This window comes from Euleptes europaea, chromosome 16, assembly GCF_029931775.1.
Source record: "Euleptes europaea isolate rEulEur1 chromosome 16, rEulEur1.hap1, whole genome shotgun sequence".
Taxonomy (NCBI): Eukaryota; Metazoa; Chordata; class Lepidosauria; order Squamata; family Sphaerodactylidae; genus Euleptes; species Euleptes europaea.
The window spans coordinates 45,745,488-45,771,991 of NC_079327.1; the positions used below are offsets into that span (position 1 = coordinate 45,745,488).

The 26,504-nt window shown below is 39.8% G+C and overlaps 1 protein-coding gene across 1 annotated transcript in view; it reads left to right on the forward strand.

The window, feature by feature from the left end:
- The window catches only part of NHS (NHS actin remodeling regulator), a 296,771-nt gene that overhangs the window by 263,195 nt on the left and 7,072 nt on the right, over nucleotides 1–26,504 (forward strand). Inside the window, exons 4-7 of the mRNA XM_056861705.1 lie at nucleotides 15,773–15,835; nucleotides 17,962–18,154; nucleotides 22,415–22,546; nucleotides 23,321–26,302. Of these exons, the coding sequence (XP_056717683.1) occupies nucleotides 15,773–15,835; nucleotides 17,962–18,154; nucleotides 22,415–22,546; nucleotides 23,321–26,302 (3,370 nt within the window). The remainder of the gene's footprint in view (nucleotides 1–15,772; nucleotides 15,836–17,961; nucleotides 18,155–22,414; nucleotides 22,547–23,320; nucleotides 26,303–26,504) is intronic.

Consider the following 26,504-nt stretch of genomic DNA (forward strand, 5'->3'; position numbering starts at 1 on the left):
ATCAAAAAAAGTATTGTGTCTAGATCAAGAGAAGTAATACTACCACTGTATTCTGAATTGGTCAGACCTCACTTGGAATACTGTGTCCAGATTTGGTCTCCACAATTTAAGAAGGATGTTGACAAGCTGGAGCGGGTCCAGAGGAGAGCGACCACAATGGTCAAAGGTCTGGAATCTATGCCCTATGAGGAGAGACTTAAGGAGTTGGGTTTGTTTAGTCTGGAGAAGAGAAGGTTAAGGGGTGACATGATAGCCATGTTTAAATATTTGAAAGGATGCCATGTTAATGAGGGAACTAGCTTGTTCTCTGTTGCTTCAGAGACTAGAACATGGAGTAATGGAATTAAACTAACAGAAAAGAGATTCCACCTAAACATTATGAAGAACTTTCTGACAGTGAGCGCGGTTCGATGGTGGAATGCCCTGCCTTGGAGGGTGGTGGAGTCCCTGTCTTTGGAGGTCTTTAAGCAGAGGTTGGATGGCCATCTGTCGGGAGCGCTTTGATTTTGGGATCCTGCATGGCAGGGGGTTGGACTGGATGGCCCTTGTGGTCTCTTCCAACCTTGTGTAATTTTGTGATTTTTGTGATTTTGTATGATGGATCAAAGAACACACACACACACATAATGGGGCCAAAGGACCTGTTTTTATACCCTAAAAGGGGTCCTAAGGCAGTACGAGGTGTTCTGGCAGGAATGCCAGAAAACCAAGAATTGATTGCTTTTCCAGAGTTTTTGACAAAAGGAAAAGAGAAGCTTTTTGGCTGATAAGGTGTGGTCCCCTAGAGAATGCCTGGACTATTTCCTTAAGTGCCAATTGATTAGAGCATGGGTTCTCAACAAGAGAGGAATCCCCCCCCCGGGGGAGAATTTTAGGGTTCCAGGGGGGAATTGGGATCACCATTCAGCAAAGTGTGATGTCCTGTAGATTATGTAAAATTGTAGTTTTTTGTTTGTTTGTTTTGTTTTTGAGTTAGACTATTTTGGGAAGGCGGGGATTATATTCTGAGCAATGGTGAAAGGGGGGAATGGAGCAAATAAGGTTGAGGACCACTGGATTAGAGGAATAGGTTTAGATAGGGTGAGTAATGGTCTGTTCCAGGTGCTGATCACATCACTTTAAGGTGGCACAATTGGGTCTAGGTGGTCCCATTGTTAAGCCAGACACACCTTTAGGCTAAGGGGACTGTCAGCTGCCAACTGCTTCCTGCCCAGGCTTGGAACAAAACGGTTTCCAATTTCTGAGGGGAATCCATTTTAGGGGGCAGTGCCCTGATCTGATGCCAGTCTTAGAAGCCCCCTTGCCTCCAAGAAGACCTTGATGGGAAGAGGGATCTGACCGCTAACACGTTTAGCTATTGCCTGTAGACAGAGGATGTTGTTGCAGTCAGGGATAGACCCATGTTTAGGGCTATATTCAAGCCCATTCCTGAAGTGGGGGAACAAAGCTCCTTAGGAGCCAGTGTGGCCCCATAACAGCGTAGGTACCACCTTATCATGGAATAAGGTGGCACCTACGCCAGCACGGGGGCAATTACACTGGCATCTGGGAGCCTCCTGCCCCACGCCGCCAGTGCAGCCACACTGACAGGGCTTTCCTGGAAGGGAAAGCTTGCACCGGTTGGGGGGGGGGCATTGACAGGGGAGGAATTGCTGTTAGGCAGCTTCCTCACCCCTTTCACCCTGAGAACACCCCCTCGAACCTTTTTTAGTGGCACAGCCCTGTTGGGGGCAATGGGGGATATCCCCCCTTTGTCTTTTTGTTTTTTTAAACTTATTTTTTTGCTGCTCCTGAGCACTGTGAATCTGCCCCCCCCCCTTCAGAATTGGGCTGTGTAGCTATGTTCTGGGGGAAAACAAGGTTTATTTGTCAAGTGAATAAGCCAAGAAGAACTCAAGTTTGCATAATCTCTATCCATCCCTCCATGTACAATGCAGGGATTGAAGGCTTCCTGGTTTGGAGACAAAATATGTATTGGGTACAATGCTGCAAGAGAATTTTCCTATCTACAAATAAATATTCTAAACTGGAATTAATATGTGATTTCAAATTCTGGTTTGTAGACAAGACAACTGTTTGTGAATCAGATGAATCAATAACCAACTGCTGTTTATTTCAAAGCTGGAAGTCTTAATTCTCTGCTCTGATGGATGAGGAGGAGGGGGGAGGTAGATGAGTCCCAAGACCTTTTAATTTCTTTATCACTGTAAGGAGAATTTTGTTTGCAGTGCTCAATACAACTAACATCTCCAGGTTCTCTATGGCCATTTTTGCAGGGTCAATTTTGACCCTCCTCAGACTCTGCCCCCAAAACCTCCCGCTGGTGGCAAAGAGGGACCTGGCAACCCTACATATAGATGAGCTATCTTGTGGATGGGACCCAAATCTAAACACAAAATTCATTTATGTTTTATATGCACTTTATACACATAGCCTGAATGTAATTTTAAACAGTATTTTAAATAATCTTGTGCACATTGAACCATCAGAAATCAAAGGTGTATCTCACCAGAATACCTGTATCAGCTGTTAAACAAGAGCAACAACAAACAATGGCAGGCTTTCAGTCTCCACCTATGGTGCTGTGTACACTGTATTTTATTTCTTTAGGTGAGAAGAAACATCAGAAGCAGTTGAGGAACCAGGAAATGGGTCCTCTAGGGATGAGGAGGCATTCTGCTGGGTGGCTTTTAAAAATGTTTCCTCCAGAGTCATCTCTGCCTCATTAACAACGGTTTTTGTCTTAGAAGCCTTTCTTTGATTTTATAAACTGACAATATTTGTTGTTCTATGAATTCACGCTGCTCTAGTCCTTCAATAAGCCCATCAGAGAGAGAGTGGGCGGGGGGGGGGGGCTTGGCACACTGCGGAGGGCCTGTGAGTAACGCCTGCATGTTGGCTCAAAACGTCCGGTTTTCGGGTCATTCCAGTTTTTGAATGTCCGGTTAAGCCGGGATACTCACCCTGTAGTACATCCTATACATAATGGTATAGTCCACAGTCCCTTTCCCTTTATAAGCATCTTTCTGAATCATTCCATTATAGTATAGCCCTGTTACCTTTATAGGAATGCCCTCCTGAACATTTCTGTTATGCATTGTTTTTAGAATGACCAAAAATGGGGAAGCCTTCCTGACCTCCTCAGGTAGGTTATTCCACAAGGTGGAAGGCACAACAGATAATATATAAACCAGAAATTTGTTCTGGGCAGTTTAGCATTTCTAACTGGTGGTTTCCTTAATTCTATTGGTTTTCTCCTATTGTACTTGTAACTGTTTCAAATGTTGAAACAGTTACAAGTACAATACAAGTTACAAGTACAAAGAACACTCACCTTGGTTTGCCAAAGGACATTCTGTTATGAGGAGGACAAAGTACTTGCTATAGCAGAATGCCAGTGTTGTGTTGCATGCCAAATAAGGGCCATCTTTATACTAACCTTCCAAAAACCAATAAGGCTATCCCGATCCTGAAGTGAACTGGCGGCCCCACTTCCAAAGGCAAATTGCAGATATTCAGATCAGGAGAATGAAATGTGGCATAGGAGCAGGGCAATATGGATCAAGTGGCCGAGCGAGGTTAGACTGCTCACTTTGGATAGCTAGCTAGCTTTCACTAAATTATTAGAAATCTGTTAATACACTTGAGCTTATTACATCAATTCATTCAAAAATACATAAAATGCTTACATCAAGCAAAAAAGAAAAAAGTGTGAAGTAATATGTATGAAACTATGATAGCAGGAATGTAGGTATGATATTGCCCTATAACAGTAGAATTATAATTATATTATACATAACGAAGTCATCAGAAATGGCATAGTGTGTTTAAGATGGGAAGACATGGAGAAGACTGCCAGCAGCCAGCAAACTACTGTGGCTGTCTGGTAAAGCTGCTAGATTGTGCTCAGACTTTGCAAATGGAGAGGGGGTTGCCCAGAGGGATCCATAAAATTGTCCAGACCATCACACCAGGCATCATCCTTGATTTGATGCAACACATTCTTCCCTTGTCCCACTGGACAAACAAACAAGCAAACACTTTATTACTGCCTTGCCAGAAAAATACATATGGTTAGTTCAACGGGCAAATATATATATACTATATGCTGTTACAACATAATCCTTCTTTCTGAGAAAGTCCTAAATAGTCTGAATACATAATTACATAACCGATGGACGCCCTTTTGAGGTTAATCCTTACACTCCTTAGGAATACTCTTAGATTGATGAATTTTAACCTGGCAGTGGAGGATGTAACCTGCTTGTTTTCCCCCAATAACAACATCTTTAATAAATCTGCTTGTGGTACCCCTGTGACACCTTGTCCCACTGGACGTCTGCTAGGGTGATGATAGTTTAAAAAGTGACTGGCCCAAGTGACTGATTGATTGAAAAAATGTGTCATTTTAAAATGATAGAACCCACCCCCTCACTCTGGTCATCTTTGGAGGCCCTGCTTCAGTTGCCCCCACCATCTGAGGCTAGATGGGTGGCAACTTGAGAAAGAGCTTTTACGGGCGTGTTACCAAAACTTTGGAACTCCCTCCCCAGGGAGATTCATCTGTCTCCCTCTATATTTTTTTTTTATATAAATTTTATTGGGTTTTATGATAGAAATTTTCCATTGCATTAAACAACATCTATAACAATATCGAATTTCAATTCTAACCTAAAGTTGTTATAATTCCATATCATATAATAAAAAAGAGAAAAGAAAAAAGAAAAAAAGAAATGGAAAATTTTTTGACTTCCCCATCACCTCTATCTGCCTCTTAATAAAAAGTTCCTCCCGTCATAGGTAATCTAATCTTGATAAAATATCAATACCATATATAAAAAACCATAATCTGTTAGTAAATATAATTATGCTTATTCAATATAAAAAAAATCAAAAATAATCCTCTGGATCAGATTAGAAAATATTCTTCCATTCTTCCCAATTTTAACTCATATTCACAATAATGCATCCACGCCCCCCATTCCCCCAAAAACCGAACGTCATTTTCTTCATTTAGAATAGCTGTGAGTTTTGCCATTTCTGCCACTTCAAACATTTTAACAATCCAGTCTTTTTTCTCTGGAGTTTCTAGCCCTTTCCATTTCGCTGCATAAAGCAGTCTCGCAGCTGTTGTGGCATATATCAAAAAGGTTCTTTGTGTTGCTAAGTCGTCTGGAATCATACTCAATAACATCATTTCTGGTGTTTTGGATATATTCTTTTGTAGTATTAATCTCAGTTCGTTATAAATCATGTCCCAGAAGTCTTTGGCTTTGTCACAGGTCCACCACATGTGATAAAAGGAACCAATTTCTTTGTTACATTTCCAACAAGTAGGGGACATCGTTTTATAAATCTTTGCAATTTTCTTGGGTGTTAGATACCATCTATACATCATTTTATAGATGTTTTCTCGCACTGACTGTGCTTTTATTCCTTTTAAATCTTTAGACCATAATCTTTCCCATTTATTTAAAACAATATCATGTCCCACATTTTGAGCCCAATCGATCATAGTTGGTTTAATCGTGTCCTGCTCACAGTATATTGTTAAAAGGAGATTATACATTTTAGAAATCAGCTTTGTATTATTGTCTAGTAGAATCCTTTGAAAAGGAGATTTTTCTTTAGAGAAACCTTTTTTTGCATCTTGTACAAAAACTGATTTGATTTGGTAATATTGAAGCCATTGTAAATCATCCTTAAGCAGTTGAAAGTCTTTTAGTGAGCATTTCTTTCCTTCCCAATTAATTAGATCTTGATAAGTAATAAATTTGTCTGGTCTAAGTGGGCGCAAAGTTAGCATTTCTTGGGGCGATATCCACATCGGTGTTTCTGGTTCCAAAATGTGTTTATATCTCATCCAAATACGAAGTAGAGAGGACCTGATTATATGATTACGGAATGTTGCTTGTAATTTAATTTTATCATACCACAAATAACCATGCCATCCACTTAAGTTATTATAACCTTCCAAGTCTAGCAAACGTACATTTGACAAATTCATCCAGTCTTTTAGCCATACTAAAGCTACCGCTTCAGCATAGAGTTGAAAATTAGGCAGTGCTAAACCTCCTCTAGTTTTTAGATCCACCAAGTATTTATAAGCAGTCCTTGGTTTTTTTCCTTGCCAGATGAAGTTTGAAATGTCTTTCCTCCAAGTTTCAAAATATTTTGTTTGTGATATTATTGGTAAATTTTGGAATAAGAAGAGCATCCTCGGTAAGACATTCATTTGGATCGTTGAGATACGTCCCATTAATGACAATTTTTTGTTTGACCATATAATCATATCAGTTTTAATCTTACCCCATAACTTGAGGTAATTGTTGGTTAACAGATCTTTATTCTTTGCAGTAATCCAAATTCCCAGGTATTTAACTTTGTTAGCTTTCTCCCAGCCAGTATATGATATAAATTCCTGTTGTTGTATTTCCGATAAATTTTTAAATATTATCTTTGTTTTTTCTTGATTCACTTTAAAGCCTGATACTTTTCCAAAATCATCCAAAGTCTCCTGAAGTATATTCATTGACTGTGTTGGGTTTTCCAAAATTAGCAGTAGGTCATCCGCGAATGCTCTCAACTTAAATTCATGTTTTTTAATTCTTAGCCCGCGGATGTCCTCCATACTTCTTAGTTTCACACATAGCGGTTCCAACACCAACAAAAATAAAAGTGGAGACAAGGGACATCCCTGTCTAGTCCCTTTCGTGATTTGGCAGTTATCTGACATTGATTCATTAACCAAAATTTTAGCTTGCTGGGAGGTATAAATAGCCGATATACCTTTCTGAAAACGATCTCCAAAATTCAATTTATCCAAAATCCGTTTCAAAAAGTTCCAAGAGACCATATCAAAGGCTTTTTCTGCATCCAAAAATACAAAAGCCGCAGTTTGTTGAATATTATGGTCATAATATTCCAGTGAATCTAATAAAATTCTTACATTGTCTTTTATTTGCCTTCCTGGTATAAAACCTGCTTGGTCCTCATGTATAAGATCCTTAATAAATTGCTTTATCCTACATGCCAAAACCGAAGCAAAAATTTTGTAATCCACATTTAAGAGCGATATAGGTCTGTAATTAGATGTTTTTTCTGGATCTCTTCCTTCTTTGGGTATCAGTGATATAAATGCGTGTGACCAAGTCTCCGGGGATGTTCCCTCGTCCAAAATTGCATTGTAAAGTGAACCAAAAAATCCAGCTAAATTGTCACTAAATGTTCTATAAAATAGTGCAGTAATTCCATCTGGTCCAGGTGTTTTATCCGTTTTTTGTCTCAGTATTGCTTCTTGTATTTCTTCCCTTGTTACTGGAGCTTCAATACATTCTCTCTGGGTCATTGACAAAGCTTTCATCTGTATTGAGTTTAGAAATTTATCTATTTTCTGTTTTGGAGTATTTTCTTTCTGATATAACTTAGAGTAAAATGAAACAAATTCTTTCTGAATTTCTGAAGTTGAATAAACTGGTCCTTTAGCAGTTTGGATTTTTGTTATAATCTTCTTTTGAAATGAGTCCTTCAGTTGTGTTGCTAAAAATTTTCCTGGTTTATTTGCATATTCAAAATACTTTTGTTTAGCAAGTTTCAGATTTTTATTCATTTCCTCCATTATTACCAAATTTAATTGGTGTTTAGATGCAGAAATCTGTATTTGAATTTCTCTTCTCTCCTCTTCCTGTGTTACCATTACCAATTTCTGCTCCAAATTTTGTAAATTCCAAAGTATGTTGTTTGTAAATTGCAATTGAGTCTTCTTCCAGGCCGAGTGTTTCTGTATCATAAAACCTCTCAGAACAGCTTTGAATGCGTCCCAAACTGTATTTAAAGAAGTTTCCCCATTAAGGTTAATTTCGAAAAAGTCTTTCATTAAAACCTGTAATTCCTTTTGTATCTTGTTGTCTTTTAAAAGTTTATCGTTCATTCGCCATCTAAATGCTTGTTTATTGTTCCAATCAAAGGTAACAGGATTGTGATCAGAAAAAGTTCTAGGTAAAATATGAATTTTACGTAGTTGCGTGAAAATTGATTTACTGGCCCATATCATATCGATTCTGGAGTGTGAATCATGTCTTGCTGAATAAAAGGTGTATTCTTTAGCTGTTGTATTCATTGTTCTCCAAATGTCTTGTAATTCTAATTCTGAAGCCATGGCAAAGAAAGTTTTAGGCAAGCATCCATCATTGATATCTTTTGCTTTTGATTTTTTGTCCAGAGATGGGAGAATAATTCCATTGAAGTCGCCCATCAATAAAATTTGGTCTTGTGCGTACTGGGTTATCAGGTCATGTAATTTTTCATAGAAGGATTTTTTCCCTTCATTGGGTGCATAGATTCCAACCACTATTGTCCTTTGTCCCAATATTTTAGTTCTGATAATTACAATTCTTCCTTCATTGTCTTTATATACTAGTTCTGGACAGAGACTGGGGTGGGCATAGATTACCACTCCCTTTGTTTTAGTTTTAGCAGAAGCAATAAATGCTTGTCCAAGCACCTGTTTCTCCAAGTATTTTTTATGCTTTGAAGCTATATGGGTTTCTTGTAGGCAAATTAGGGAGTATTTATATTTCTGTAGATATTTGAAGATTCTGGCCCTTTTAGTTTTCTCATTCAGTCCATTTACATTCCAAGAAATTGCTTTTGCCATAATGTAGTATTTTTTAGCAAAATAAAAAGTCTATAGTTTGGTACCACCTTCTGCACCCTGTACCTCTTCTTCTTCCTCTTCTTCTTCCTCCTTCTCTCCAGGTAATTCTTTAAGGTCCATTTTATATTTTCTCAAAAATTTCCCCACATCTGCTTGGGATAGAATTGTCGTTTTCACTTCCTTATAGGTGAAAGCCAAACCTTGTGGCATAATCCAACGGTATTTGATGCCATTAGCTTTCAGTATAGACACAAAGTCTTTGTAGTTATTCCTCTGTGAAAGTAGATGCCTTGGAATATCCTTCAGTAGTATAAGAGAGGAATCTCCTGCTGACACTGGATTTTCATAATGAATCTTCATAATCTTGTCTTTAACTCTGGTGTCATAGAACACTATCATCAAATCTCTTGGCTTAGATCTTCTCATTCTAGCAGGTAGTGGTATCCTGTATATTCTATTAATGGCTTGTTTTAATTCTTGTTCATCTATCTGAAATAAGTAGGCCAAATTTGGTATTGCAGATTCTTTATTATCTCCCATCATATCTGGAAAATTGCGTATACGAAGGTTGGTCTCTTTCACTCTCATCTCCATCATTGCCATTTGATTTTTTGCCGCCATCTGATCCGCTTGTATTGTTTCAATCTGTTTTTCTTGGCTTGTTAATTTTTTCTTTGTGTCCTTGTGCTCATCCATCACTTTCTTAATTGATACATCCATCGCTTGCATATCTGTCTTCATAACAATCATTTGAGTTTTTACTTCTTTCAAGTCTCCAGTGACCACATCCAACTTCTGATTAATAGCTTGGGATGCTTGACCAAGATTTGTCATCATAGAAGTCAACTGTGCCATCTGTGTGGACATCTGTTCAAACTGTTTATTTGTTGCCTCAGTTTGTTTAGTTAGCATATCCTGTAACTTTTTTTCCATGGTCGAGGTTTGTAAAGAGTCCCTTAGTTTAGTATAGGCAGGGCTATGTAGTGAGCCAGAGCGGGGTCGAGACATTTACATTCAAAAAAAGCTGGTAAAATACATGTCCACCGACAGGGCCTTTAAGATGCTGGTTAAAAGATGATAGTTCAAAGATCAGCCTAATAATTTTTTCGGGTTGAAAAGAGTCGAAATTGGCTTTAAAATTGCATTTTAAAGTTTTAAAATACCAGTGAGTTTTTTCGGTCGCTCTAGATCGGATTAATCAGGAAGTAAACAGGAAGTTACTAGTGCTGCAGACCTTCTATCGCCTCTTCTCGATGGTTATTCCTTCAGGAATGATTTGAAAGTAACTCGAGTGCGACGGATATTCAGTCCCGCGGCTACTTCCTGTTGTTTTAGTTCCAATGATAGAGAGGGTGTTATAGAGAGTCTTCCGTTCCAGGCACTCCCTTACTGCAAACGTGGCAGGAATTCGCCGGAAAATCAGGAAGAGAAATCACCCTCCCCTTCCTTCGGACCTTCTCATTGGTGATAATTCTTGTCAGTCTAAAAGGTATCCTTCCAACTCTTTGTTATGGTTTAGGCTGATCGATCCGATAAGGCTCCTGTCGCTAATCCCGATGACTAACTCAAATCAAACTTTTTCAGTTCGGATTATGGAGGGGTGGGGGTCCCAGAAATATTCTTATCAGCCTCCCGTCTGTTCAAATTTCTAGTAAGTAGACGAAGAGTTCTTTTGTACTCACTTGGGTGTCAAGAGGTGAGGTTCTTTTCTTTATGTAGTCCTTATGTTGGTATTAAGGCGGTGGAGGGTAGAGCTTGCTGCCAAAGTTGCGTTTTGGCGATGTCCTTCCCTAGTGCCCTCGCAGGACCGGCGTCTAGGACTCCGAGGGGCTTAAAAAAGCCCCCTCAGAGTACCTAGGAGGTCAAACCGCGTTTGCGGGCTGCAGGGAGTTCCTGCTTTCCAACCCACTTGCAAGGGTCGGATTGGGGTATCTATGTACCCCAAAAATAACGCAAACTTGGATTTCTCCCAGGACAACCTGGGGAAATGGAGTGCTCTCTCCAACGGCACCACCGGAAGTCCATCTGTCTCCCTCTATTGGTGTCTTCTGCCCCAGTGGGTGAAGACTTTTTTTTTGGTTCATTTGGCATTCCTTCCAATAAGGGTTATTGCCTCCCTCCCTGGTTCTAGTGTTGTTGTTTTTTTTGTTGTTTTTTTAATGTTTTATTGAATTATTTTATAATTTTTATGTTGTATTTATTTATTTACAACATTTATATCTCACTTTTCTGCCCTTTGTCATGAAGCTGCCCAGAAACAAATTGGAAGCTGTGTAGGTGGGCCAAGACTGGAGTGATATGGTCCCTGTGACCCTCTCCTGAAAGCAGCTTTCCGTACCATTTGAAGTTTCAGAACACTTTTGAAGGGCAATCCCACATAGAGCGCATCAGAATAATATAATCTAGATGTAAGCATGGCATGCACCATAGTGTCCAGATATTTTCTGTCCAAGAAAGGCCTCAGCTGGCTAACCAGTCAAAGCTGGTAAAAGGCACTCTTTGCCACAGCTGCCACCTGCTTATCCAGCACTAGTCCTGCGTCCAAGAGCACCTCCAGACTATGGACCTGTTCCTTCCAGGGAAATGCAACCCCTTCCAGAACGGGAGACACTTTAAATTAGGCCGCCTGCCCACCAGTAGCACTTGCTCAAGAATGGAACATTTGAGACTAGTCAATAATTATCGAGATCTCCTGGGTCAGTAGTAGACTTATTTAGAAGTGAACACACCACAGCCTGTTTCAAGGCTGGGGTGACCATCCCTTCTCTTAAGGAAGCATTAACAACTTCTTGAACCCAGTCAGCCAACCTCTCCTTGGAAGATTTAAGTAACCAGGAAGGGCAAAGGCCATTAGTCGTGCTATTGTTATATGTACACCGCCTTGGGGACTCTGATCAGGTGAGAAAGCAGCATAAAAATATTTAAAATAAATAAACCCTGAAATGCAACACTGGCACATATGAAAGAATTTAACTTGGGGAAAGTCACCACAAAGATGAACTTATAAACTTCTACTGAGTCAGACCATTGGTCCATCAAGGTCAGCATTGTCTACTCTGAAGTAGCAGCTCTCCAGGTCTCAGGTCTCATGTGAAGGTCTTTCAAATCACTGATATGTGATCCTTTTAACAGGTGATGCTGGGGATTGAATTTGGGACTTCTTGCAAGCAAATCATGAGGCCAGCTGAGGCAATATTTGAACCTATAACTTCCTGACTTGTGCCTCACAATGGAAAGCATATTTCCTTGAAGTAAATCCTACTGAATCAAGTAATAATCAACATTATATAAAAGTGAGAATGTTGGACTACATCCAGGGAGACTTAGGCTCAAATCTCCACTTTTCCATGAAGGATAACCATAGTGTGTGTGTGTGTGTGTGTGTCCCATTGTGAGGACAAAATGGTGGGAGGAAAGCATGCATATCTCCCTGAGCCCTTTAGGAGTGGTTCAGGAGGAAAACCAAAGAAATAAATAATAGATGGGACTTGCTCCCTGGTTAAGTATACATAAGATTGCAGTCCTAATCATCGGGCTATTCCAGTCCCCAGGTACTCTAAGTACAAATGATTCCTCGCATCTTCACTCAGGTGTTCTTCTTTGATGCTTTCAATTATGGTCAAGATTTCATGAGATGCTTTTCCAACAGGAAGCTGTGGTTCAGATGACCAACTCATTGAACTATAATTCTCATTCACTGCCAACACTGGATTTTGTTTGTGCTATTCACACTAAAAACTAAAGCTTAGAGGCACTTCATTGTAACTAGCAGTTTTTCTGCCTGTCTTTGTAACAGCTTTAACTATAAGAATTTCAGTGAAAAGTCACACAGATGTTTTCTTAAAAGTTTTATTTTGCTAAAAGCATGTAACATCTTTAGATAATGCTTATAACATGCATATCCTTAATGTGTTTTTCCCAAAAGATCAAAATTATTAATTTCTTTATAAAATATGTGGATGTATATAAGGCTCAAGCTTAGCTACCGTACATACTCGAGTATAAGCCGAGTTTTTTAGCCATGATTTTTGGCTTTAAAAACTCACCTCGGCTTATACTCGGGTCAATACGGTAATTCGCCTGCCGGGCCCTCTCCCAGCGCGCTCCCGCCGGCCAGCTGATGGGCGGGCTGTCCCACCTTCTCCCCCCCCCACCCGATCGCGCCTTCTGCGCGGCGGCGATGGCAGCTTCTCCCCCCCCACCCCCACCCGATCGCACCTTTTGCACAATCGTCGCGCCTTTTGCGCGATCGTGCCTTTTGCGCAGCGGCAGCGGTTTCTTCACCCCCCACCCCACCCCGCCCCTCCTTCTGCTGATGCTATTTATGGGTACTTTGAAAATTTGTTCTTAGAAACACAATTGTGCATTATGTATCAGGTAGTTAAACTCAGAATCAGATTATTTTTTATTAATTATTCATATTGCAAAACTCAATTTTGAAATTACAGAACCTAAATCTATAATTTTAGTGCTCCCCCGTTGATGTGGAAGGCCTCTGACTTTCCTGACTTGTACCCTCCTTCCCCTTGGGACTTAAAACCTGATTCTCTTTTCTGAGGTCTTTACCACAACGATGTGCTGCTTCAAATCCTTTATCTCCTCAGGGATAACAAAAATTCCACCATAAACCCCTCAGTCTCCCCATCTTGCCCTGCTTACATCCCTTATGCCTGTACTTCAGTCTCTTGACCACCATTAAATAAAAACTCAATCCTTTAGCTTGTATATCATTACATTCTTCTTCTGCAGGTTCCCCTGACCCAGATTTAATTGACAATGTAAAAATAATTCATTTTCAGTAATCAGACTCATAATGGAACCATATGTGAACATTTCCTTTGCATCAAATTGTGGCTGTTGATAGGAGCTAGTGAGGAACTGAAATGTATGCTAGTGAGGAGGCATTTTTCTTTCTGTGGTATATTTATGGAATCAGGGGGTTGCAGATTTTAGACCCTCCAGATTGGCACTGGACTTACTTGAAGAGACATGACAGGCAGTTCTTTAGTTATTCAGGTTCTCTTCACCACATTCAAGTTGGAATATGTTTCAGTGTATTAATTCAGTGTATTAATAAATGCCCTGGAAATAATAAATTAATTCAGTGTATTAAGCAATTCAGTGTATTAATAAATGCCCTGGAAATAAACGTTTCTGGAAGTCCTGGCTCCTGTTATCATACTGCCCTTGTACAAATCTATGGTGAGACCACACTTGGAATACTGTGTACAGTTCTGGTCACCCCACCTAAAAAAGGATATTACAGAGTTTGAGAAGGTGCAGAAAAGAGCAACCAAAAGGATTAGGGGACTAGAGCAACTGTCCTATGGGGAGCGGTTAAGACGCTTAGGGCTGTTTAGCTTGGAAAGAAGGCGGCTGAGGGGAGACATGATAGAGGTTATAAAATTATGCATGGTTTGGAGAGTGGACAGGGAGACTTTTTCTCCCGCTCCCATAATACTAGAACACGGGGTCATCTGCTAAAGCTGGAGGGTGAGAGATTCAAAACAGATAAAGAAGTATTTTTTCACACAACGCATAGTTAAATTGTGGAACTCCCTGCCCCAGGATGTGGTGATGGCTGCCAGCTTAGAGGGATTTAAAAGGAGAGTGGACATATTCATGGAGGAGAGGGGTATTCATGGCTATTAGTTAGAATGGATACTAGTCATGCTGCATACCTATTCTCTCTAGTATCAGAGGAGCATGCCTATTGTTTTGGGTGCGGCGGAGCGCAGGCAGGATGGTGCTGCTGCAGTCGTCTTGTTTGTGGCTTCCTGGAGGCACCTGGTTGGCCACTGTGTGAACAGACTGCTGGACTTGATGGGCCTTGGTCTGATCCAGCAGGGCCTTTCTTATGTTTATTTGTAAGGAATGTCCACCATCTAGATACAGAATTCAATGTTAGATTTGGGCCTTGGGATTGGTTCACCTCCCTTCTTCTTCCAGGCCATACCACCCGACAGGGTTAGTTTTGGCGAGTCTCCAACTCTGGCACCTTGGGCAATTGCCTAGGTGTGCCTAATGGACCTGGCCCTGAGCCAGAATCTTGGTCATGTAACTGGTTGGAGGTGGATGCTTTTTGGAGGTACAAGGTAATAAGCATAATGCTATCCCATCTTGTAGACATGGGTCCTCTTGTCATAACAAGTAGCTTAGTCCATTTAAACTGACTGAGAAAGTCAGCCCTTAACTGCTGCTTGTGTGGGCATTAAAGGTAATCCACTTGCAGGAATCTGTTTGCTGTGTTGGACTGCAGTTGATATATTTAAGACTTTTTTAACCCCCCAAAAATGTTGCATACACAGTTGTGCATGGAGATCTCACAATAATTATTTTTTTAAAGTTAATTCCAATTTTTCTGCACAAATCCCACTGCACAAATCCCACTATGAATTACATCAGCCCAACAGTGGAGGAGAAGACAGGGTCCAAGAATTGCAGCACACTTTTGTAGGTTCCAGTACTCATAATAACAATTTGAAAATTCCACAGTGCTTGGGTTCAAAAAATTCAGAAAACGGAAAGGGATTTGGATTAGGGTTGCCAGCCTCCAGGTACTAACTGTAGAGCTCCTGCTATTACATCTGATCTCCAGCCAACAGAGATCAGTTCACCTGGAAAAATTGGCTACTTTGGCAATTGAACTCTATGGCATTGAAGTCCCTCCCCAAACCCCGCTCATCTCAGGCTCCGTCCCTAAAACCTGCTGCCGGTGGTGAAAAGGGACCTGGCAACCCTAACTTGGATACAGATTCTGGTGGGCAGTGGGAGAAAATGCACATACGTTGCTAGCATTCAAAGAACTTGTTAGGCAATCAAATGTTCAGGTTTTTGCCATTGTGTCCATTAACCTTATTCCATGTAACCAACCACTGTGTGTGAGACTGTGTTAAGCAGATGGAAAACTGAGCAACAAATCCTGATTAATAACATAGGCAATCATTACGAATACCGTTTTATCGAATGCTTGTCCGCACACACACACACACACGGGAACAGTGCTAAGTTTGCTTAAATGTGATACCATGCAATCCTGATATACTTTGGCCAAAACCATAGAAACATTTTCAGTGTTTTAATTTATTCATATTTTTTCACATTTCATGTTTATAGTTTTACAGCGCCCGCTCGCCCTCCCCCACTGAGTGTTGCCACATGACCCCATGGAGTAGAAAGGTATTGGGAAAAAACACTAAACTAACAGCCTATCCTTCATTCTCTCCCTTTCAGTCCTTAATCCTTTCTCTTGCTTGCTTGCTTTTTGGCTGACTAACTTTGTTGTCTTTACGTTGTGCTTCTATCAACAGCGAACACCCAACTTTTCTTTTTTTCCCCACTTGGGGTAATGTAGGTTTAGTAGCTCACAAGAGGGGTTTTCTTTGATGTTTCGTTTTAAAGGGCCAACTCAAATTTGTCTCCGAGAGATTTTATATGATGCAGGGGGAAAAACGAGAAAGAGAGGCAGACAGTGAGAGATTTTCAAAAACCGCAAGGAAACATCCAAATGGTCCCAAAGCAAGAGCAGGGATGTGTTCTATGGACTGTTATCATTGCTATTGTTTGCTACAGAGCGGCATTGGCAGACAGTCAGAGATTGTGGTCAGGTCACTTCACTTTCTTTGTCCAGCAAGCCATTGTTATGCAGGGAAAGATTCAGCAACAAAATTCAGGCTATGCGGGGCTTTTTTCCCCCTTTTCTGTTTTTGCATGCACCAACTTTTTTTTTCCAGGGGTTACCTAGGAAACAAAGTCTTTTGTGCTAGTAGTTTATATGAGCTATTCATGTCTGCTGGGGAACTGCACAAAAGCTGAAGAGATAAAGAAAGCTGCTATGTTTTCCTAACCCAGCGATGGGAAAAAACCTTTTGGGGGGACAGACGTCCTTTTCATTTTTTTATGGGGGATTTTGCACATGATTCCAAAAAGGTAAGCAAGTGGCTGGGTGTAACTAACTTCAATAAGTAGGTGTAAAACGTGGCCTTCAGGACGTAAGTAAGAAGTTCTGAACAGAGTTGTGAGTTTGTCCTGGGCCCTCAGAAAGAAGGTCACGTAAGAAAGTTATGGGGAAACAACAACCGAGAGTTTGTGGATGATGATTATCTGTTAGAAAATAGTAAAATATCAAATGGTGTGCCAGAAAAATCAAATTAAAATTTGTCCTTTAACCACATCTAAGAGATCTAAAGCATTTCAGAAGACATAAAACTAGAGACAGAGCATCCAAGAGTTAGCCAAGTAGGAATTGGAAATGCATGTTTAGAATGGCAAAGTAAGCAGCAACCAGTTAGTTGACAACGGATAATTTTAAATGTCTGAAAGAGTATCTGTGTCCAGTTGTTCAATTGCACTTTCTCATTGTGCATAGATTTCAACAAACTACTTTTAAAACAACAAAGCATGACAGTCACTTTTTTCTTTGTAAAAATGACTCATTTCTTTGATGTAGCTGATCTCTCAGTGCTTGTTTATCTTTTGTGCCTTGTGTAGAATAGTTTGGGTAGCATATTTTGAAGTTTTTTTGCATGATTTCTAAACATTATTTTAACCTCTAAGGTGAAAGCTCATCTCTTGCTTTTTAGGGTGTTTTTTTTAAAAAAATATCTAGTTGGTACTAAACATATCTCTTCGGCTGTGACCTTAAACATGTGTTCCAATTCTACTCATGTTTGCCGAGAAGTCCCATTTATCCATGAGGCTTACTTCCAAATAAATATGAGTAGGATCTGGGTAGGCTGTAATCCTAATGAAGCCTACTTGAAGCAAGTTTTACCAGACTCAATCAAGTTTCTGCCTAATCATGATAACGATCATGCTGGAGTTCAATTAAAAGCCATGTTACTTGCTTCCAAGTGATGCTATTTAGGAGAAGTCTATATTTTAAATCATTGTTTAATATACAGTGATAGGGTAGAAACTCTGCACAGAACTGCTTTTCTGGTTGAAATTCATGTATACATAAAACATAAAGAACTGTATTCAGATTCACAAGCAGTTGCTAAAATGGCACATATAAATGGATCATAGCCATTATTTTTGCAGTAACAATGAACATGGTTGAAACAACCAAGCACTGACTAGAGGTTGTTCTCTTTTACTGAAAACCCATTTTAACTTCCAATTACTAAACTATTTCTAATATATAAGGTGGCTTTTACTTCCGATCTGTCAACTCTCTGCTGAAATAATGCTGGTCTTTTTTGTTTCTTCAAACTCTTCTTCCAAATCTCATTTTCCTGATATTATTTAAATGAACTTTGTGTCACAAAGGATGAGGTACTGATTTTGATTGCATTAATTTACAGTCACACCCTCCGGAGGAAGAAGATACAGATGTCATGTTAGGGCAGAGGCCGAAAAATCCAATACATAATATTCCTTCTACACTGGATAAGCAAACCAATTGGAGCAAAGCACTACCTCTCCCAACTCCAGAGGAGAAAATGAAACAAGATGCCCAAGTGATCTCCTCTTGCATTATCCCCATCAATGTCACTGGTACAGATCTATTGTACTTCTTTTTATGTTGACAAAAAGTGGTTCAAGTCATTTGTTTTTTTTACGGTGAGCATGTCTCTTATCACAGGACTTTATGACCAACAAATGTAGGATTTTGAGGCAGGGATTTAACAGAGCTGTGTGGCCCATAAATGGGTTAAATACCTGTCTTTTGAATATGGCTGATGTCAGTGTTGTTAAATCTGGAATAAGTTGGCAGGGTTGTCTTTGTTTTTATACTATATTGCCCACTAACCTTTTACGTGATATGATGTCCAGTTTTCTTGACACAGGAGCAGAGATTCCCATTTTGACAAGCATGAAAAGGTCTCTTTGAATTTAACAGAAATGAAATTGTTCCCAAATTTAAAGAGGTTAATCATCACTTGTATGATTGTCATGTGGGCCCGATCAAATAAGAATAGCATGCAAATGATTTTATAATTCTTCTCCTAGTCTAACCCTGTGCCACACTGGTTGTATGTATTATGTCTGTAATGACAGGGCCAGGCAACACCAGCAATAGTAGTGATAAAAAGGTTAAAAGACACTCCAGATTTCTTTCCAGACCAAATTCAGAGGCTTAATAGAGATCATTTTGGCACGTCCCTGAAGTCTTGTCACTTCCCCTACTGTATGACTCAATTGCTATCAAATTTATTTATGATTCTTCTGTGTCCGATTCATATCAGCAATATTGGTAGTTTACTAGAAAAGCTAATCACTGTGCCACAGGGGTCATCATGAAACACTAGATGGAACAATGCTGGCATAGTGTTTTCTCAGATCACATAAATTCTCACTGAAGCCAAATCAAAGAAACGTTGGCTGCTACATTAAGTCATAATAATAATATTCTTAACTGATTCATAAATTTTAAGCATATTGCTTACTGGGTTTATTTTACCACAGTCGGTAACTGCCCTCATTTTCTTGATTTTTCAAGCCACACTGGGGCCAGGTTCAGAATTAGATATGTGATTGCATGGCATTGTAATCTGTCTAGAGAAGATATTTTTCTGAAAGAGAGCTGTTTTCCTTTTCTTGTTCTCTTGTTGGTTGCTTATTTTGTTTCATGAGGAAATTTCCAGCCATGGAAAAGTACTGAACAGAGGAACCTCCTAAGCTTTCCTCTTTTCCTACCACAGCAATCCTAAGCAGAGTTGCACCTTTCTAAATCAATTGAAGTTAATGGTTTTAGAAATCTGTAATTCTGTTTAGGATTACACTGTTAATCTACTTTAAAAGATTAAAGTCCAAATAGAGTATTCTCATTTACAAACAGGGTAGCCAAATTACATAGTTAGAGATCATTTTATTCCCTTTTCTCTATTCTTGTTTAAAAGATAACATTCTTTGTTTCAATAAGGAAGAGAGGGCAGTATCTATTTGAACAGTGGATGACAGTCTTCTTAAAAAGAAAAGACGCAAAAGTAAAAAATAAAATTGAAGTGAGCTGCCACAATTCATAATAGAGTTGGACTGAAATCAGTCCATCAGAGCACACCTAACTCTTAGTTGGCTTTCGGTTAAAAAATGGTGGGACACAAACAGCTGCTTAGACTCTTGCAAGGGACTGATGTTAGTTAAGTTGAATGTTTTCCTTTGAAGAACAGCTGATCCTTAGCTGAGATCAGAGATTGAGCTGTTTTATGAAACTCCTTCTGTGTCTCAAAGCAGGGCCTTGTGAGCTGTTGTGAAATAACATATCTAGAAGCTCTTTGGGTTCACAGGTCTTTGGATCCTTGTGCATTTAGGATTAGAATACATTTTTTCTTTAGTTGCTCAAATGAGGTTTCCCCTCAATGAAAGAAGGTTCACATTATTACAGTTTAATAACTTCTAAATCTAGTTTCCCAAAACTCTACAAAGATGGTTATATTCAGTAGCTACAGAGGTCAATAAAACACTTGAATTAACAAAAAATTGCTGCAATGCTTTAACACTATTCTTTTGCAATATATAAAAATGCAATATAAAAAAACGAAATAGCCTGCACAGCTATTGCACAGCTACACATAGTTAAAGAAAGACCACTATCTACTTACAATGGTGTTAGTGGTTGAAGGTGATACAAAATTATTGTCCAGGGTGTCCTGTAGCAGATTTCAAGAAGAACTTTTACAAGAAAGTTACTTTTTGGTGTTTTACATTTGTATGTAATGTACTTTGTATGTGTATGTCTGTGTATAATTATGACCAATATAATTATACAGCATTAAAAATACAGATTTTTGGTTTGGGATGGGGGTGGCTTGATTCTCCCTCCTCCCAGTTTTTATTGTCTTTTTTCATGGATTTCCTAGGGCGTGCCTCAATCTGTAGACAGTCTAAAGATCTGCTTGTAAAAACATCTTGCCCAGTTATAACCCTTTGTTTTAAGGAAATCTATCTGTCAAAAGATTAAATGAAGATTTTTTAAAGGATTATAAAGTTCAGTTTCTAAATACATTTACCCAACTAAATAGCTGATTTTTCAAAATCACTTCTCATTGCTAATGACTGTTCTAATTTCATAGGTAAAAATTTCAAGTTATTTGGATACCAGTGGTCTCTGCTTTTAAAAAGTTTACTTGATACAGCTCTAGTCAAGCTGTTTTACATGGAACTTTTGCATCCCCTTTTGCATTAGATGCATCCATTACATTCAGTTGGGACAATGTGAGCATTGTGATGTGTTTTCACATCTAGACATGCATCTGCGTCATCTGTGTTCATGGATCTGCTGAATCAGTAAAGTACACTATGGTCCTGGTTATTAAAAAGATATAGGTAAAGGTCCCCTGTGCAAGCACCGGGTCATTCCTGACCCATGGGGTGACATCACATCCCAACGCTTACTAGGCAGACTTTGTTTTATGGGGTGGTTTCCCAGTCATCTTCCCTTTACCCCGAGCAAGCTGGGTACTCATTTTACTGACCTCGGAAGGATGGAAGGCTGAGTCAACCTTGAGCCGTCTACCTGAAACCAACTTCCGTTGGAATCGAACTCAGGTTGTGAGCAGAGCTTGGACTGCAGTACTGCAGCTTACCACTCTGCACCATGGGGCTGTTTATTAGTTATTAGTGTCATGCATATGTAGAAAACAGACTTTCCTATTGTCACCAATGATTCAGGAAAGTGATCCATGAACAGATGTAATTCCATCTCCCAATGGTGAGAAAGGGAAATCAATATGTATAAAGAGCTATGGATAACAGCAAATCTTGTTAAAATCAATAGGGCTTACTTCCAAAAATGTTGTGTGTTAGGGAATCATGCCACACAAACATGGCAGTATTTGGAAGACATTATAATAATACCAAGTATTTTTTTATTTTATTTTTTTTTGCTGTTCGCAATGAGAAAAGGTAAAGGGAAAATACTGTATTAAGAAGTTAACATCCTTTTTAAATGAAGTTTACACTTCTCAGGAATTCCTTGTTATGAATGACATTTTGCATTTGAAAACATCCCACCCTTTTCTCCATATGTGCACACTTAAGGGTGTTTGGACACATAAACACAGGAGATGCCTAAAGCCAAAAGGAAAGCATGATCACAATATGGGGTCTTATGAACACTTAAGATGGCTGGTTAACTTATTGTAACAGTTTTAGTATTCCTTTAAAGATTAACACTGGATCTCCTTAGTGTATTACTATCAGTGTAATTATCTTAGCTAACAGTTGTTTACACTGATGGCATCATGAAATATCAATATGAATGCTGAGATAAGACTCAACACCAGCAAAGTCCACCATCAATGGACTGATATTCAGAAAACTTTACTGGATCTTCCATAATATGTTTACGTTAATAGGATAGGTTAACAATCTAGAATGCACTCAGTTATCCTTGAATCTTGGCCTCCCTACAGTTTCTCTGTCATGGAAACAGTATCTTGTGTTTTGTATAAGTTAGAATTGAACAATTTCTGATCATCATCTTGGATGCTTATGTTTGTTGCCTGCATATCCATCATAAATGGATAAAATAAAGGTTCCTTTATTCCTGAGAATGCTTAACTTTATTTTTCCTTTCATTCTCTCCCCCCCCCCCCACTTTGTAATTTTTGGCAATGCAGGCTGCTTGGAGGGATCAGGGGTTAGAAACAAAGCTGTCGTACACCATGTACTTTTCATCAGAGTTGTACAAAATCTGCCTCATATTTATTTGCAGGCATACCCCAAAGTGCTCACATGACCTCCACTGTCTTCCAATCATGACAATTTGTTTACCATTTCTAAAAGCTAATGAGACCTATTTATGGGTTGCAGGAGTTGGTTTTGACAGAGAGGCTAGTATACGCTGCTCTCTTGTTCACTCACAATCAGTACTACAGCGGAGACGGAAATTGAGAAGGAGGAAAACCATCTCTGGCATCCCCAGAAGAGTCCAACAAGAAATAGGTGTAGTATAAATAAAAATCTTGACTAGATAGCATTTTAATGGCCTAAATTGCAGTGGTAGCCTGCCTTCCAAACAGCTTTCCAAGGAACATTTCAGCTTTTAAGATTGTGGAGTTTTGAGTATAATGCATTTGAGGTTGTTTGTTTGTTTTGTTTTTTAATATTGCTAACCAAACTATATTACTCATTACTGCCTTCAGATTTGACATTCTGTAGACCTTACTGAGTAATATAGATATTCATGTCCAGACCTTCTTGTTTAAATGTAATGAGTTACTTGATTTTTGTTGTATTCTTTTCTTTTTTTCCTATTCCTGTAGCCCTGAACATAAAAAGTAACTAGATTCAGTGAAAGTTTTTTCTTGTAGCTAAGGAGGAACGATCAGGTAAAGAATTGACAGATGTTACCCTGCAAAATAATAATGAATTGTAACCATTTAGTTTATGCAGAAGACTGGATAAATGTTTAGAGGAAAAGGTATTTGGGAGTGTATGTCGAATTCAGAAAAGGGAAACAGTGGGTAGAGAACCCTCCCCCTGCTTGTCGTCATGCGCATCTCTCCAGTCCCGCCTGAAAAGGGTTGTCAGGATAATGGTGTACACATTTGCATGTAACACCCCGTTTGGCCCTTGGTAATTACTTTTTGCTTCATGTTAGTTACAGCTAACGTAATACTCATACACTACCCTCATATAAATGTTTAGACCAATGAGAGGGTCATAGCTTGTCAGCCAGTTAAAATGGTGTCTTACAGAGTTTTATGTGTATCCTAGATTCTGACGAATCACCGGTAGCAAGAGAACGGAATGTGATTGTGCATGCAAATCCAGACCTTTCTAATAACGTCAACAGAAGGTCAGGCACTAGGGATTCTGAGTGCCAGACAGAAGAAATACTCATTGCTGCTCCATCCAGAAGAAGAATCCGAGCACAGAGGGGCCAGAGTGTAGTAGCTTCCCTGTCTCATTCAGCTGGCAACATATTGGTGCTGACAGACAACGGTGACACCATGTTTACAACATCAACAAGCAACCGAGTCCGATCAAGGAGTCTTCCTCGTGAAGGTGCTAGAGCCAATGAAGTGGATCACAAAACCGCTGCCAAAATACCAGCATATGATGCGGAGCACTTTTTAGGAAATCAAGAAAGAATATCTACAAACAGCAAAGATGGCATCAATAGTCAGTGCTCAAAAAAACACCATCCTATAGGTTTGACCTGTTCTCAGTATCTTCATAGTCCAGATCGTAACTCAAATGAGAGAGGGAGATCGAGGTTATCAAGGATGGCAGATTCTGGAAGTTGTGACATTTCATCAAACTCTGACACATTTGGAAGCCCTATTCACTCTATTTCCACAGCTGGAGTCCTTCTCAGTAGTCACATGGACCAGAAAGATGATCACCAATCATCCAGTGGTAACTGGAGTGGAAGCAGCTCAACATGTCCTTCCCAAACATCAGAAACTATTCCTCCCGCTGCCTCTCCACCACTCACTGGCTCTTCACACTGTGATTCAGAGTTATCGCTGAACATTGCCCCTAGTGCCAATGAAGATTCAAGTGTTTTCATAGCAGAGCACTACAGTGATCAAATAGATAACATTAGAGGTCACCGGACAAGTTCCTTCACTTCCACTGTGGCTGACTTGCTTGATGACCCTAATAACAGCAACACAAGCGACAGTGAATGGAATTATTTGCATCATCATCATGATGCATCTTGCCGGCAAGATTTCAGTCCTGAGCGCCCTAAGGCTGACAGTTTGGGATGCCCAAGTTTTACAAGCATGGCAACTTATGATAGTTTTATAGAAAAGACCCCATCTGACAAAGCGGACACAAGTTCACATTTTTCCGTTGACACTGAAGGCTACTATACCTCCATGCACTTTGACTGTGGTCTCAAGGGGAGTAAAAGTTATATTTGTAACTATGCAGCTGTGGGCTCTGAGAGTGGCCAGAATGCAAGTGTTGCTTCCAATTTCACTAACTGTGCCTGGCAGGATTACGTAAACCATAGGAGGCAAGGAAAACAAAGCATCTCTCTTAAGAAACCAAAGGCAAAGCCAGCCCCACCAAAACGCAGTTCGTCTTTAAGGAAATCTGATAGCAGCACAGATCTTCCTGAGAAGAAAGAACCAAAGATAAGCAGTGGGCAGCAGCACATGCCTCATACGTCCAGGGAAATGAAGCTGCCCCTTGAGTTTTCAAACACACCTTCAAGAGTGGAAACCACTAATCTGCCAAGCAACCAGGAACACCCCTGGGATAATCAGGATGAGAGTGGATTAAAGGATCCTCAGTTTGACACCATGGACATCCCATCATTTAAAGATGAAGGTGCTGAACAATCTCACTATGCAGATCTCTGGCTTCTCAATGACTTGAAATCTAATGACCCTTACAGGTCTTTATCCAATTCTAGCACTGCTACGGGTACTACAGTCATAGAATGCATAAAGTCGCCAGAAAGTTCTGAATCACAAACGTCACAGTCTGGATCAAGAGCTACTACTCCATCCCTCCCTTCTGTTGAGAATGAGTTTAAGCTGGCTTCCCCAGAAAAGTTGGCTGGTTTAGCTTCTCCCTCGAGTGGTTATTCCAGTCAGTCTGAAACACCAACATCTTCTTTTCCCACTGCTTTCTTTTCTGGACCCTTATCTCCAGGGGGAAGTAAACGGAAGCCAAAAGTACCAGAAAGGAAGTCCTCATTGCAACAGCCTGTTTCTAAAGATGGCAACATATCTCTTAACAAAGATCTAGAACTTCCGGTTATACCTCCAACTCACCTTGACCTAAGTGCTCTTCATAATGTCTTGAATAAACCATATACTCACAGACACCAACTCCATGCTTTTAATAACAATAAACAGAACATGGTAGAAGAAGCACTAAACTCTAATTCTCCACAAGCCCTGGCTATTACACCTTCAGTTCTGAAGTCTGTACATCTTCGATCAGTTAATAAGTCTGAAGAAGTGAAACAAAAAGATAATACAGACCTTCTGCACATTCGAGGAAACACTTTAATGGTGACAGCTATTTCTTCAGGTAAAATGAAATCACATGGAAGCAAGAAACAAATATCACGCCAATATTCCATGGAAGATGCCATAGTTTCCTATATTGATGCCTCTCCGGTGTGGATAAACCCAGAAAAACTGCAATCAGAACACAGTTTGACTTTCAGTGAAAAAAGTATATGTAAAGAGCCCCTATCCTCAGTGAATGTGGATGCTCCAGTAGCTAAATACGTTACAGAGCAAATGCATCCAGTTCATGAGCCTTTACTTGACAGTCCCCTAAGTAAAGCTGGTAGTAGTTCTGCTGAAGGGTTTTTAAAAAGTTCAGCATTCTTTTCAAGCAATTCTGAAAGGCGGATAACCTCTTTTGGCTCCAGCCAGGAGAGCAGTCTTGAACTTGTGCAGCTCCAGCAAGAATTGCATGCACACTGTGAACATAAGTTGGAACCTGATCCTGTGAATGAAAACATATCCCAGTCTGACCCCTCAGGTGGGGGAACGGACATTAGTCATCGGTTAAAGCATCAGCGTGATCTAAGCTACCCCGATGACAAAGTGCCTGAGAATATCAGCTATGACTCAGAGATCTTAACTGTAGATTCACTCAGTGAAAAATGTTCTGAGCAGGAAAATGATATTGCATCAGGTATTCCAACCAAAAGTGCCTCAGATGACAATGAGAGCAGAGCTGCTGAGACACAAGGGACTCCAGATGATGGTGATTTGAAAGGTAAGTCCTTAACCACTCCTGTATGAGATGGAGCTTGATGCCAAATAGGGTGGTCATGCTTTGTTTTATTCCACTGAGCTGCATTAATAGGTGAGTTCAGTGTGTAGAGTTCCATTAGTTTCAGCAGAGCTCTGCTAATATATTTCAACTAAAGCCATGGCTTGCTTTGGAGAAATGTGTGTGCATGTTAGCATTGATCTGC